Here is a 15,760-nt window from a genome sequence, read left to right as displayed (position 1 = left end):
CTTATATTTCAAGTTGTTCATATTTAAAAGAAAATCATTCGCAGAATTAAAAAGTAAACCAGAAATAAAAACTGCTCTGCTTTGTGTAAAATCTTAGTAAATTGGAAGCGAATTGAAGAGTAAACCTTAGAGAATTAAGATAATTACGTCCGCCCTTTCAAAGCGTCGCCCCGTAATAACAATAATAATGTTGCATTTCTTATGATATTTTCAATAAATCAAAAAATTTCGAATTTCAAAAAATGAAGAAAAAAAACAAAAATAAATTTAATTTCGATATTACAAGAAAATATTTGTTATACAAAGCGAAGCAAGTTGGCATCAAGTTGGCAAGCAATCTAAGTAATATATGCCATAAAAATGAACATTTTAATCTCTTTCATTAAAATTCTAAATTTTACTCATCGCCACCTTTTGCAATTGAAGTCACACGTGGCAAACCTGGATACGCATTGTTTATTTTTTAAAAAAAAATCAAATCTGATAATAAATAATGATACATTTTTAAATTTGTATAACGTTAATTGATTATTTAAATTTGTTTACGTTTATTAAATGTGTCTTCTAGCAATATATAACGAATACTAAACAAAGACTTCTAATGATTCAATATATATCAACAAGGAATCTTACCTTGTTTCGGCTTCTTGTGGTTCCTTCACCTAGTATTCTCTTCCAAGGTCTCGGGCTGTAGATAACTAATTACACTTAGGCTGAAAAATACTTCGCACAAAACGTTTAAGAATTAAATTTAATAATTAAGCAGGATAAAAAAGGGAAAGCTATATACAGATGAAAAGGGTTGTACGTTGCATGACAAATTCTAAGCTATACCACGCTCGTGGAGAAAAAGTTCGTAATTGAATGTTTCTGTTATTGTCCGCTAGGGGGGGGGATCGAGGTATTCTCAACACTCCCCTCCTTGAGTTCAGTAGAGTGACTAGCTGAACTCAAGAAAAAAGGAAAAAGTCACAGCATCAGGGTTCAAATCGTTCAGGAACACGCACTTGTCTTCCAGCACGAGTTTGCAGAGGCGCACACTGAGGTGGAGCTTGCTTCTTTAGTTGTTCCGTCAATTTTTCTTCAGTTGTTTTGTTGACTTCGAGAGGACAAAGTTTTTTCAAAGGACGGATTATGATTCCGGATTTGGTTTGCAACTTAGCAGTTCGGGCATGTCTATCTTTACTTGGCAAAATCTTTAAAATACGCCCGAGAGGCCACTGAATTCTGCTTACATTGTCATTCCAAATTATCACAATGTCCCCAACTTGCAGAGCTTCTGAAGTTTTGGTCTTTGAAGAAGTTTCTCGAAGTTGACCAAGATATTCCGTTCTGAATCTCTTTCGAAGATTTTGACAGATTTCATTTCTGTATGCAAACCGTTTTTTAAATTTTTCTTGATCTAAAATATCGAAATCTGCAACACCCACCTGTCTTATTTCTTGTAGGAACATCATAGGTGTTATCGGTGATAGCTCCTCCGCATCATCGGACACATAAGTCAGGGGGCGTGAATTCATTACACTCTCACAGTCACAGAGAACTGTTACCATTTCCTCGTAATTCAATGATGTTCTACCCAGAACCTTTCTTAGGATTCTCTTCATCATGCCAATTAAACGTTCCCAAAATCCCCCATACCAAGGGGCAGACGGGGGAATGAAATTCCAGGTAATTGATGACAGATTGGATTCAGTTTTTAGCTTTTCCCAATCAATGCTTTTTAGAAGGTTCTGTGTTCCAACGAAATTAGTTCCATTATCTGTGTAGACAACTGCCGGTCTTCCCCTTCGTGAGATAAATCTTCGAAGTCCCAAAATTAAGTTTTCAGTAGAGAGGGATGATAAGAGTTCTAAGTGAACAGCCCGAAATATAGCACAAGTCACCATCAAGATCCAAGTTTTTTGACCATCTTTCAGAATGAGGGGACCAGCCAGGTCAGCACCTACAATTTCAAAGATGGCTGCATCCTTCACTCTATCTGCTGGCAAAAGACCATCTGGTACATTGGGAGGTTTAGAATGAAAACGTTTGCAGATGACACAAGATTTTATGGCATTTCTTATAGTTTTTCGACTTTTCAAGATCCAAAATTCTTCACGTAATGCAGACATCAGTAACTGAATTCCACAATGTCCTAATTGCTTATGTTTCCAATAAATCAGATTTTTAACCACAGTATAATCTGAGGGAAGAACTATTGGAAGACGAAAATTGAAATCATCTTCTCTCATAAATACCTTAGTTTTAATTCTGATCAGTCCTTCATCATCAATAATTGTTTTCAAAGAATTCAGTCTCTTATTTCCATCGTTGGCAAAAGCATCCCTTTGGACACATTTCAGAATTATTTTCTCAGCATTTTTCAATTCCTTATTGTTGAGTTCTCCAATGATTCTGTCATTTTCTCTTTTCTTTGAATTTTCAGTGAATCGAAAAATCCATCCGGTTATTCTCAACAGTTTCAAATAAGATGAGTACTTGTTGTAAAATTTTTCACTCTCCTTTACGTTAGTAGCAGTAACTATAGTCTTTCTTTTTTCTGCATTGATTGTATCTATATTTGGCAATATTTCGCTCTTCGGCCACCTTTCTTCAGGTTCTTTTAGGAAATCAGGACCATTCCACCATTCAGACTGCAGAAGAGTTTTTGCTGAGCAACCACGTGATGGTAAGTCAGCGATGTTTTTATTTCCAGGAACAAATTTCCATGAATTCGGGCAAGATAATCTTCGGATTTCTCTGACTCTATTTTCCACAAATGTACCCCATGGTACGTCAGTTCTAATCCAATATAAGGTATCTATGGAGTCGGTCCAGTAGTGAGTTTCCACATCTTCGAGTTTCAGATCTTTTTTGACGGATTCTGCTAACCTTGCTCCAATGCAACATGCCAAAAGCTCTAGACGAGGGATAGTTATGTTCTTTAACGGAGCTACTCGGGATCGAGCCTGGACTAACTGGCAGGTTACATCGCTCTCAACTTTAACTCTAAGGAAAACACAGGTGGCATAGGATTTTTTGCAAGCATCGCAGAAAACATGCAAAGATAAACTTCCTGAATGGAGTGTGAACTCACTCAATCTTCGGGGTATTTTCACGTTTTGCAGTTCAAAAAGTTGATTTTTCCACTTATGAAACTCTTTAACAATATTATCAGGCAACTTACAGTCCCATGAAACTTTGATTTTCCAGCACTCTTGTAAAATTATCTTCGGAATCAAGGTTAATGGTGCAGTAAATCCAATTGGATCAAAAAGCTTGTGAGCTAATGAGAGAATACTTCTTTTCGTTACAGGTTCATCCTTAAATTCCAATTTTCTTAAATCACAAGTTAAAGTATCTTCTTCTGTATTCCATAGCAAGCCTAGCACAGGTACTTCTTTTATATTCAAAGTTTCAAATGGAAATTCGTCCTTTTCAGCGATGCTAGTGGAATAGCTGTTGTTACACCAACCTCTAAGATCAAATTTGGCTGATGCGAGTAGTTTACAAGATTCATTTCGAAAATAGTCCAGTTCTTGAGGAGAATCGACACTGGTGACGCAGTTGTCCACATACATCGAGTTCTTTAGTTTAGTGGCTAGATCTTTAAGATGCGCAGGGGCTTGTTCTAAGTGATGGTCTAGAGTCGCAGCCAGAAGAAACGGGCTACAGTTTATCCCAAAAACAACCCTGCAATGACGATAAATGATCTCTTTTCTATGATCTCCTTCTTTCCACCATATGAAACGCAAATAGTCTCTGTCCCGCTCATGTAATGATATTTGCAAAAATGCTTTCCGAATATCAGCAATGACTCCTATTTTTCCAACCCTGAAGCGATTCAAAACTGAGGGAATTAATTCAATTAAATTAGGGTCTTTTTCAATACAGTCATTAATGGAAACAGAGTTTCGAGTGCGAGCTGAGTCGTCAAAAACGGGTCTACATTTCGTAGTAGATTGTTCTTTAAATACAGCCCTATGTGGTAAATAACTAACATTTGATGTTGAAGAGGCTTCAGGTTCGCCAACTCTCTCAATAATCCCTTCAGACTCCCATTCATCAAAAACCCTTTCATAATCTTTAAGTTTGTCAATTGATTTTAAAGACCTTATCGTGTTCTTTAATCTTTTTTCTGTCAAGGATTTATTATCGGCAAGAGGTATGTGTCCATCTAACCATGGAAGGCAAACTTTATACCTCCCGTCATGATCCATCGTTACAGTTTCTTTAAAGTGTTTTAGGGCAAGATCCTGCAATTCTTCTCTAGATCGTTTTTCATAAGGATCAACAATTCCCAATGTATCTAAATCCCATAAATCTGTGATTTTTGCATCATTAACATGAAGGGATAGAACCAAAAGCGAACTATCAAATTTATCATGATTGGTTGACTTTCCCATTACAGTCCACCCTAGATTGGTCTTTACTGCCACTAATCCACAAGAGAGATGTTCTATACGATCTGTTATAAGCTTCCTTGCAACGTCGGCCCCCAATAGTAAATGTATTTCGTTTAAATTCCTTTCATGTAAACATTCCTTACTTTTTGGGGAAATATCACTCAAAAATATACCCTTTGACTCTAGATCTTTTAGCAACTCAAAATTATTAGCCCTGGGAATATTCGTACAGATTTTTTTTTGATCCATCGCAACTAACTCACAACTATATTTTCTATCGATACTACTTAACTGCAAAGCGAATCGATTATGCAATTCTGTTGATTGAGATCCTCCAAAAAGTCCATGAGTAATTTCTTCTTCACCCAATTTTTCTAATCCCATTCTTTCAGCTACAAATTTACTAATGTAACTCTTTTGACTGCCTGAATCATAAATTCCCCGGATAAAGTGTTCTTTACCTTTATTGTGTATACGAACAATCAATGTTTGCAAATATACAGTTTCAGATGATGTTTGATTCGTTAGTACGTTATCTTCAGAATTAGGACTATTTTTACCGTTAATATCATGGTCAAACTTAGAAAAGCATAAGACAGTTTGATGTTTACCTTGGCATCTACTGCACACAACTTTAAAACGGCAAAAGCGTGCAATATGGCCTTTATTTTCTAAACATTTAAAACAAATCCCCTTCTTTAACAAAATATCTCTTTTCGCTTCAACGGATAAATCATTAGCATATTCACATACGGAACTCTCATGTTTTGAGGAGTCGCAAAAACCGCATAATTTTTTATTCATGTTTTCATTTATTTCAGAAGAGATTAATTCTGAAGCGGAAATGAATTTATTTTTATTTTCTGATTTATTATATTTCAATCGAGTATCGGGAATATTTTGCTTACGGCTGGTAGAAAATGATTCAGAGAAGCGGCGGGGTCGAAGGTCATCCGCATGATTCATTATTGCAGATCGTTCTCTAGAATTTAACTCCTTGGAGAGAAAGCTCAAAAGTTCTTTTATATCTGATTCAGTTTCACTTTCCCGTCTGTTATATTCTAAGACTAAATCAGGCGGTAAAATTTTAATGAGAATGGGGCATAAAACATTTCCGTAATTTTTACAGATTAATCCTAAAGATTCTAAACTTCGTATTTGTGTATTTATGTTATCATAAAATTTTCGGAAAGAAATTACATCACGTGAGTTCTTTAATGGTTGCATATTTATGATATGATTCATGTGGGCGTTAATAAGAATATCTGTTCGGGCAAATCTTTCTTTTAATAATTTGACTGCCGTGTCATATGTTTCTTCAGAAATAGAAAAACCTTCTATTGTATTCAGGGCAGTTCCACCCAAATGAGCTTTTAAGTAATTAAACTTATCAATTTTATCGAGAGTGTCATTGTTATGAATGGCCGACTCAAAACTGTTCCAAAATGTCAGCCATTGTTTAAACTCGCCGTAAAATTTGGGAATGCTTAATTTGGGGAGTTTAATTCGAATACTTTCTTTTTGTTCACTTTTATAATTTGCAGACTCATCAAGTCCTAAGGATTTCTTATTTTTAGATTTTTCATTCGACATGTTTTCGTTTAATTCCTGAATTTTCTTGGTAGCGCGGAATTTACAACGAACAACTTTTTCACTGTACTCTTCTGATTTCGAAAATTCGTCTTCAAACTCTTCTGGTGTAAACAAAACTTCTAATTCTTTGTTAATCGATTCAAGTGATTCATTTTTGTTTAGAAGAAAATGCAAACACTCTTCTAAAACACTGATATCTGACACTTCTGTTTTAAGTTCATTTTCTAATACATTCAGTGCTTTAGTAACAGACGATCTAAGCAAACCTTTTTTTTTCTTTAAAATTGTTACTCGTTCCTCCATTGTTTATTTTTTCAATTTAGTGCTAATTTATATTTTTCAGTTCAATTGAATAAGTGTTCAAATTAAAAAAGTTAACTACGTCCCAGCAGGGGATGCCATATAACGAATACTAAACAAAGACTTCTAATGATTCAATATATATCAACAAGGAATCTTACCTTGTTTCGGCTTCTTGTGGTTCCTTCACCTAGTATTCTCTTCCAAGGTCTCGGGCTGTAGATAACTAATTACACTTAGGCTGAAAAATACTTCGCACAAAACGTTTAAGAATTAAATTTAATAATTAAGCAGGATAAAAAAGGGAAAGCTATATACAGATGAAAAGGGTTGTACGTTGCATGACAAATTCTAAGCTATACCACGCTCGTGGAGAAAAAGTTCGTAATTGAATGTTTCTGTTATTGTCCGCTAGGGGGGGATCGAGGTATTCTCAACACAATATATTTAGCTGGTGGATACTGAGAAAGAAAAGTGAAAAATTCATGAATATCGTATAATTAATTGAAATACTTCGAAAAAGTTTTTTTTCCTGATAGTTATTATAGTAATTAATAATAAAAAGGATTTCTTGCGAGCTCAGAAGAAAGGTTGATAAGTAATCTTCTTTTAGACCTGAAAATTTCTTCCGTTCTCGTATCGCTCTTGAATTGGCTTCTCAATAATTTAAAAGTGGTTCAATTATAAACGCATACATTTTCGTTTATGATGCAATACATTACGTTTGTTTTTTGTTTTTTTAATTCAAGAACAAAATGATTCCTCGTGCACCACTGAAAAAGTACAACCACGAGGCTTACAAACGTAAGTATGGTATCAAACAATGTAGGATATTTAAACGGAAATACATACTAAAAGAGCATGTAAAATTTAGAAAAGAAAAATAATAATAAAGAAAGAAATAAATAAAAACATTTACAAGAAGGATGAGAAAAGAAAATTAAAATAGTACCCAAAACAAAGTGATTTATAAATTTACATTAAAAACTAAATCAATGAATTTGCAGAAGAGTTTGAAGATCGTTTTGTTACCCACAAAAGTGTGAAGGGGAGGAGGAAAGTTAATATTGAACGACTTTAAAGCAACTATAAAGTTTTTTCTATTTTTCTCAAAATGTGAGCATTTTACAATAAATTGCTCAACGTCTTGTGTTCATCCAATACTGCAATCACACAGATCACTGGAAATTAAGCCAAATCTTTTCAAATATGCCTTGAAGTTGCCATATCCAGTGAGAAATTGCGTCACATGAAAGTTGCAGAAGAAATGTTGTTTTTATGTCTTTGATTACCAGATAGAAAGAAGAGTTTAGTCAGTGAAGCGTAGCATGTCGGCAATTCTAATAATCGAAAAAAACATATGATATACAAACTTTTTAAATTTTAATATCTTATATTGAAATTCTAAATTTTAATCGTCATTACTTTTTGCAATTTTAATCACCATTGACAAACTTTTTTCTTAAAAAAAATCAAATCTAGTAATAAATCATGATTTATTACATGCTTATAATTAGCATTTATTACGTAAAGTGTTTAGTTTTAACTTTATCTTGATTGTATCTCATAGTGAATTTGACGCATAAACAGGGCCTGATTATCACCTAGGCCCAATAGGCACGGACCTAGGACCTAAACTTTCTGGGAGAAGCCTCAAAAATTAGTAAAAAGTCCACAATATTACATTTAAAAAAAATACTGAAAGAAACAGTTTCTCTCAAAAAAGGCATTTTTTATTTCAAGTGATAAACCAAACTCGTGTAAACATTGCACCAATCAATTTCGAAAATACAGCTGAATTTTAATTGATGTAATTTTTACTCCAACGGCTTAAGCAAATGCAACGAGAATGCATATTCGCAATGTCTCTTATAAATGATTAGTGTCAACAAGAACTTAACAAATATGAAATATTTACCCCGACCTGCCCCAATTTAGGGCATACGGGTAAATGTTTATTAAAATCAAGAAAACAAAAAAGTACATAAAATACAAAAAAGTAACATTACAGAGTAACATTATGTAAACATTACAGAGTCTGATGGCAACAGCAGTAAAATAATTAAAATGCTCCGAGAGTAAAGTGGTAAAACAAACAATTATCAAATACAATTAAAAGGAGACGCTAAAATTTGTAAAGCAAGGAAAGGCAATGTAAATAAGCCAATTAAAAAGCACAATGTAGTGAATAAATAGATTAAAACAGAATTAAAAAGCGAATGAGATAGATAAAACAACAAAACGTTGTCAAAATAACGGGAAGCGAACAGGCGGGCAGCCCAACAACCGGGACTGAGATTAATTCGTGTAGAGCGGATCCAAAATGTCATCAGGGGCGAGTGCGTCCTCCAGGGTGCGTTTAATGATGTTTTTAATAATTTGCCTCTGTTTATTAGTCCTGCACCAAGATCTTATGTCGCCTCTTCTGTCAAAACTATTTCCCCTAATGGTTGCAAATTTTTGACAGTCAAGCATCAGATGTTTAATAGTCTGATAGTGACCGCAATATTTGCACGCGGAGGATTTTTGAAACATCCTAGCTTGGTGATCGCCAAATACACCATGGGAAGTTAAAAACTGATTAAAGTAAAAATCGCTGGATAAAAAACATTCGTTAACTGTAGGTATCAAATAGTGTGTGTGTCTCCCGTTTGCAGAGCTGCTCCACCTGTCCTGCCATAAAATCCTACTGACCTGCCTCTGTCTATGTTTGACCTGGGGTTTTGTTATGGTGTAGTGGAAGTCCACCCTGTCCAATAAGGTGCCCTTTTTGGCTAAAATATCTGCTTCCTCGTTGCCAGGCTCCCCCGAGTGGGCTTTAATCCAATTGAATAAGCATTGTTTGTTTTGAACAATTTCCTTAATTTCTTCTACAAGAGGATCTGTTTGGTCTGGGTTTTCAAGGGCCTGCAACGAGGACTTTGAGTCAGAAAAGATAGTGTATTGTTCAATATTGTTATTGTTTGCCCAAAGGGTAGCCAATTTGATTGCCGTAAGTTCGGCGGAGTAGATACTGCACTCATTATTTAAACGTGCGGTCTGTTCGTAAATAGTATGGTTATCCAGTTTCACCAAGAAACCACAACCCACCCGATCCTCATTAGCGCCTGTGCTTTCATTGGTCACCTGTTTCTTACTGCCATCAGTGTAGAACTCGTAGCCAACGCCCCTCGGTGAGCCGAAACCCCTACTAACGATCTTTAACTTCGTAGGGTCATACACAGGGACTGAGTAAGGGATATAATTTCTAAGTTCATCTGTTTGATAATCACTGTCGTTAATTTCCTCTGGTGACCAGGTATGTCGTTTAATCGAAATAGTTGCTCTAATTTTTAAGTCAATAGGTATGACTCCTGCAAGTATTTGTAGTGCCTCCGTGCTAGTTGTAGAGTAGCATTTAGTGATGTTGAGCAATGGAATTCTTTGGATAGTTAGGAGCTTCTGGTTTATTTTAACTTTATTCTTATACCACACGGAAGCACCATAAATGATTTTCTTTTCAATAGCCTGCAGGTATATCAATTTCAAGATATTCGGACTAAGTCCCCATGTGGCTCTACTGAACTGTTTTAGTCTGTCATAGAACGTGATGATATCTGTTCTTAGATACTCCAGGTGTGGGATCCAGCTCAGCCGAGGATCGAGCACCACACCAAGGTATTTCAGTGTCCTGTCGCATCTTACATAGGCCGTCCTGGTCCCCTCCATTTTTAAGCGAGGTGTTCTCTTAATACATTTCGCGTCTTTGGGGAAGGTTATAAGTTTTGTCTTGTCGGGTGAGAATTTTAATTTGTGACTACCGGCCCAATTTACCATATTTTGAATAATTTCGGTCCCCAGCTTATCGAGACGATAAAGAATGGTGTGCTTCATTAAAAGGAAGACGTCATCAGCAAAGGCCAGTAGTTTGCAATCGTTAAAATCAAAACTAGTTAAAAGAGAATCAATTAAAATTAGCCATAAAATTGGTCCCAGCGATGATCCCTGTGGAACACCAATATTAGTTGGTAAAATAACAAATTGATCATTAAAATAATAACAGACATGTCTGTTGTTAAGGAAATCGTAAACAAGTGCCAACACCGAATCACTGAGCCCAAGGTTATTGAGGCAGTGCTTCAGGACTTGCCAATTAGCTGTATTAAAAGCATTCTCGAAGTCCAAGGCTACCCCCACGGTATGTTTCCCCTCACTTTTAGCCTGACCTACAAAATCAACCACTGCACCTAAGGCCTCTTCTGTCCCTCTGCCTTTCCTGAAGCCATATTGGTTGGGGTTTAGCTTATTGTTGGATTCCAGAAAATATACTAGACGTTCTGTTAATAGTTTGTCTAAAATTTTTCCCCAGGTAGAGAGCAGGGAGATAGGTCGATAGCTCTGTGGTAGTCGGGGGTCCCTTCCCTGTTTTGGGATTAGGCATACCAGGGCGGTTTTCCAACATGTGGGGAAAATTCTTAGTTGAAAGCATTTGTTGAGGATTGCCCTAAACCAAGATTTATTGCAGTAGTATAATTCTCTGTACACCTCAGCTGGAATGCCGTCAGGACCAGGAGATTTGTTAGGTTTAAGACATCTGATGACATGTTCAATTTCGGGTTCAGTGAATTCGTCCTCCTCAGTACCACTGAGTCTGATATCAACCTCTGGATTATGTATCATTGGAAAATGATGGTTCAGAATGTTAATAATTGAGGTCTTGAAGTCGGAAGTTTCGTTCCCATCACTAGTGACGGTAAGGATATTTTCTTGTGATCTGATGTTCAAGTTTTTTGCAATCTTATATGGCTTCCCAAAAGCCGACTCTGTTGTGAAACTGTCGACATATTTCTTGACCCCTATTCTTTTTTGAAGTCTAATCAGCTTTCTGTATTTTGCTAAGTTTGATTTATAATCAATTAGAAATTTTTGTCTTCCAGCAGGCTCCGTGCATTTTTGGAACCTCCGCCTCATGGCTCTCACTCTTTTTCTAGCTATCGCTAGTTCGTCAATCCACCAGTAGTTATTTATTTTTCCTTTCTGACCGTTAGATTTGCGGTTTGCCTTTCCACAAATAGCTGCGATATCACTCGTGACGTCAGTGATGAAAGCTTCCAGTTCCGTTTTATCGTTTATTGTATTAGGGTCATATTGCTCTGGTAGGTTTGTTAGGCCGATTTTGAGAGTAATCCAATTTAATTTACTATAATGATGTAATATGTATATCTGTAGATGGAAGGCTGCAATCTTTAAAATAATTAAGCTAATCAGTGACTTTAGCAATAATCACTGATTTCAATTGTTTGTGGTCACAAAACTATTTTTATTTTCATGCAACAGTATGGTGTTGTTTTATATTTTGCTTTAATAATTACATGTTTAAACTTTATTTTAGAAAAATAATCTGCAATTGTCTGCTTTCAAAATTCTTTAGAATGTTTCTCTTGAATCATGCAATTCAATAGATTCTTTTTACAGTTAGGACTACTCTTCAGAAACTTAATTTCAAAATATTTTGTCAAGGGCCCCAAAATTTTGTCGGCCAGAATTTGTCTTGATCGGTCCCTGCGCATAAACGAATACATATAACAGCACTTACTGAGATGCCAACTTGCTCCGGACAGAAAATGTATAATTTAAAATGGTAGTATATCAAGTGTGATTCTTGGTTTCAAAAATTCAATTTAGTAGATTTTTAGCCACCACTATTTCTAAATAGTCGCAGGCTTATATGACTCAATACTCTATATATGCAAAATTTACTTAGTAGTAAATTATCGTTTTTTTTTTAAAATTATTTTAGCGTGTCCGGAGCAGTCGACATCTCTGCACTGAGAAAGCAATGTAATTATATACTATAAGAAAAAAAATGAAATTATGAGGTATATATTTATAAATATTCTAGTATACTACTTTTCAATACTCGAACTAAGCAACTGAAACCTTCAAAATCTGACATCAATTGACATTCTGCGTTTGTTCTCTTTTATTATTGCTTATCGGCAAACATTTGTTTATTGCCTGTTTCATTTGAGATAACGATATCGGATAACGAATAGAAGTATTGTTGGTACATTCCTATTTATTATTGATGTGATGTTTCCATGTTTACTCTAATTTTTGTCTAAATTGCAATCGCGTCAAATTGACTCTTATCCGTAGAGATAGAACAACCACAAAGAGAATTTCAATATTTCAATGCTTTTGAAGAAAATAGACTTCAATATTTACTCACCTCGATCAATGGACAAAAGCCATTACTAGAGATAAAATAAAAATGCAAACGTGTTTTGTAATTTTCGTTATGAAATTTGAAATGCGTCAAAATGACGCGTCCCGTAAACCTAGTGCTAAAATTGTAAATTTCAATCGTCACCACTTTGGACAATTTTAGTCACTCGTGGCAATCCTAGATATGCTTACTTTTTCTAAAAAGAATCAAATCTTGTAATATTTAATGATTTAGTATAGACTTATAATTAGCATTTATTGCATAAAGTGTTTAGTTTTAACTTTTTTTATTATATCTTGTTTTCGATGCAGGGAAATTAAAACTCTGAATAACATATAAACTGAGGATCGGAGTTAGGCCTAAGAACACATTTTAAAGATTCGAGGGTCGAATCTTAAATATTCATTAGTTAATTGCAATAAACATTTGTACTCGTTATTGCAATCGATTTGTACTGGTAGTGCAGCAGACAGTATTTTAAGAAACATAATCATTCATATAACAACTCATCTTTTTAATAATTTTTTCCCGGCTAATTTGAGTTCTGTCGAAATGGTTCCAATAGTTAGTACAGACGAGGCATCAAAAGTTTATTTCTCTTAATTTTGATTTTACTTTTCGCGTGTTTCGCAATATCTCGAGGAATTTTCAAGCTCATCGAAACATTTTGTACTCAGTTACAAAAGTCTTTTATCGAAGTATCTGTGCAAAAAATAGCTTTAAATAATTATTTGTTATTATTTTTGTGAATACGTTTTAAAAATATTTCAATTTTAAGTCATGTAAATTATTAAATCATTTTAAGGAATGTATTTTTTAAATATATTAAATAAAATATTCAGTTTCCTTTTACTTGAGAGATGTTGAAAAATAAATAATATTAATTTAGGTTCTTCAAAGTTTTGAAACTACCGTTTCAGAAAATCGAATATATTTAACAAATAATTTTAAATTTTTAAAGTTAACTGCTTGTCAATTTAATAAAAGAGCTTAATTAACATATCCACTAGCAATCGATTTGGCTAGTGGATATTGAGAAAGAAGAAAAAAAAAGTTATTTTTTCTTTAAGTTGTGACTGCAATGAATAATAAAAAGGACTTCTTGAGAGGTCAGAAGAAAGGGTAATACGTATTCTTCTTTTAGATCTGAATTGTTTTTTTTTTTCTTGCATTGCTCTTTAATAGACTTCTCAACAATTAAAAAGAGGCTCAATTATAAACACAACAAAATATAATTACGTCTGTCCGAAAGTTCTGTTAGGGGAAAAAACAAGTATTTTCGAATATACAAAAGAAGCCTTCATACACATTATAATGGATTACACAATTTTTTCCTATATTATCTAATGAATTGCGTTTTCGAAAGTAATTATATATATTTCTCTTCGTCGCTGCTTTTAAATTCGATATCGGTTTCATTCTACAAGCTAAAGTTTTTATGGCATTTAAGAATTGTATTTATATGAAGAATTTTTTAAAAATTTAATTTGAGTGACTACTTAGAGTTCCCACCTCTCTCATACGTAGAAAGTGGTTGGAAGAAGGAGATAATGCATTTACGTTTATTTCCATGGAGAATTTTTCAAAAATTGAGTGACTAATAAGAGTTCCTACCTCTCTACAACGCAGAAAGTGTAGGAAGAAGGAAAATACATTTACGTTTATGATGCAATACATTACGTTTGTTTTTTGCTTTTTTAATTCAAGAACAAAACGATTTATCGTGCACCACTGAAAAAGTACAACACGAGGTTACAGACGTAAGCATGGTAGCAGACACTGTAGGATATTTAAACGGAAATACGTACTAAAAGGGCACGTAAAATTTAGAAAAGAAAAATAATAATAAAAGGAGAAATAAATAAAGACATTTACAAAAAGGATGAGAAAAAAGAAAAATTAAAATTAGTACACAAAACAAAGTGATTTATAAATTTGCATTAAAAACTGAATCAATGAATTTGCAGAAAAGTTTGAAGATGCTTTTGTTACCCACAAAAGTGCGAAGAGGGGGAGGAAAGTTATAATTAGCGACTTCAAAGCGATTATTAAGTTTTTTCTATTTTTCTCAAAATGTGAGCATTTTACAATAAAATGCTTAATGTCTTATGTTCCTCCAATATTGCAATCACACAGATCACTGGAACTTAAGCCAAATCTTTTCAAATTTGCCTTGCAGATGTCGTGTCCAGTGAGAAATTGTGTCACATGAAAATTGCAGAAGTTTGTTTTTCAGTCTTTGATTAACAGATGGAAAGAAGAGTTTTAACTTTATCTTGATTGTATCTCCTTGTGAATTTGACGCATAAACGAATACATATAACAGCATTTACAGAGATGCCAACTTTCTCCGGACAGAAAATGTACAATTTAAAGGGGTAGTGTGATTCTTGGTTTAATAAATTGAATTTAGTAGATTTTTATCCACCACTATTTCTAAATGAATCGTAGATTTATATAATTCAGAAATTAATGCCAATATTACGAAGTAGTTGTTTATCGTTTTTTAAAAATATTATTTTGGCGTGTCTGGAGCAGTTGGCATATCTGCTCTTAGAAAGCAATGTAATTACAATGAGAAAAAAAAAATAAAAATATAATATATATATGAAATATTCTAGTATTTTATTTTTCAATACTCGAACTAAGCAACTGAAACCTTCAAAATCTGACATCAATTGACATTCTGCGTTTATTCTTTCTATTATTGCTTAATGGTAAAAGTTGTTTATTGCTTGTTACATTTGAGATAACGATATCGATAATAAATAGAAGTATTGTCGTTACATTCCTATTTATTATTGATGTGATGTTTGAATGTTTTCTCAAAATTTTGTCTAAATTACGATCGCCTCAAATAGACGCATATCCATAGAGATAGGACAACCACAAAGAGAATTTCAATATTTCAACGCTTTTGAAGAAAATAGACTTCAATCTATATTTACCTCGATCAATGGATAAAAATCATTACAAGAGATAAAATTAAAATGCAAACGGGTTTTGTGATTTTCGTTATAAAATTTGAAATGCGTCAAAATGACGCGTCCCGTAAACCTAGTGTTAAAATTGAAAATTTCCAACGTCACCAATTTTTGCAATTTTAGTCAATAGTGGCAAACCTAGATATGCATGCTAACTTTTTCTAAAAAAAAATCGAATCTTGTAATAATTAATGATTTATTACTAGCTTATAATTAGCATTTATTGCATAAAGTGTTTAGTTTTAACTTTTTTTATTGTATCTTGTTTTCGATCCAAGAAAATGAAA

At 33.9% G+C, this 15,760-nt stretch overlaps 1 protein-coding gene across 1 annotated transcript; it reads right to left on the bottom strand.

Annotated features, from left to right (window-relative positions):
- Positions 1-977: 977 nt before the first annotated feature.
- LOC147810848 (uncharacterized) lies at positions 978-6,284 on the bottom strand. Its single transcript, XM_087162117.1, has one exon. The coding sequence runs from the start codon at positions 6,282-6,284 to the stop codon at positions 978-980; it is 5,307 nt and encodes a 1,768-aa protein (XP_087018243.1).
- Between the last annotated feature and the right edge of the window lie 9,476 nt (positions 6,285-15,760).

Source organism: Parasteatoda tepidariorum, chromosome 4 (genome assembly GCF_982258835.1).
Source record: "Parasteatoda tepidariorum strain Cologne lab strain chromosome 4, Ptep-v5.0, whole genome shotgun sequence".
In the NCBI taxonomy this organism is placed as follows: domain Eukaryota; kingdom Metazoa; phylum Arthropoda; class Arachnida; order Araneae; family Theridiidae; genus Parasteatoda; species Parasteatoda tepidariorum.
The sequence above is the reverse complement of the archived record's forward strand: the minus strand, read 5'-3'. Positions and strand labels throughout refer to the sequence as shown.

Bases quoted from the DNA above. Each gene is read 5' to 3' on its own strand.
- LOC147810848 (XM_087162117.1), bottom strand. From the start codon at position 6,284: ATGGAGGAACGAGTAACAATTTTAAAGAAAAAAAAAGGTTTGCTTAGA.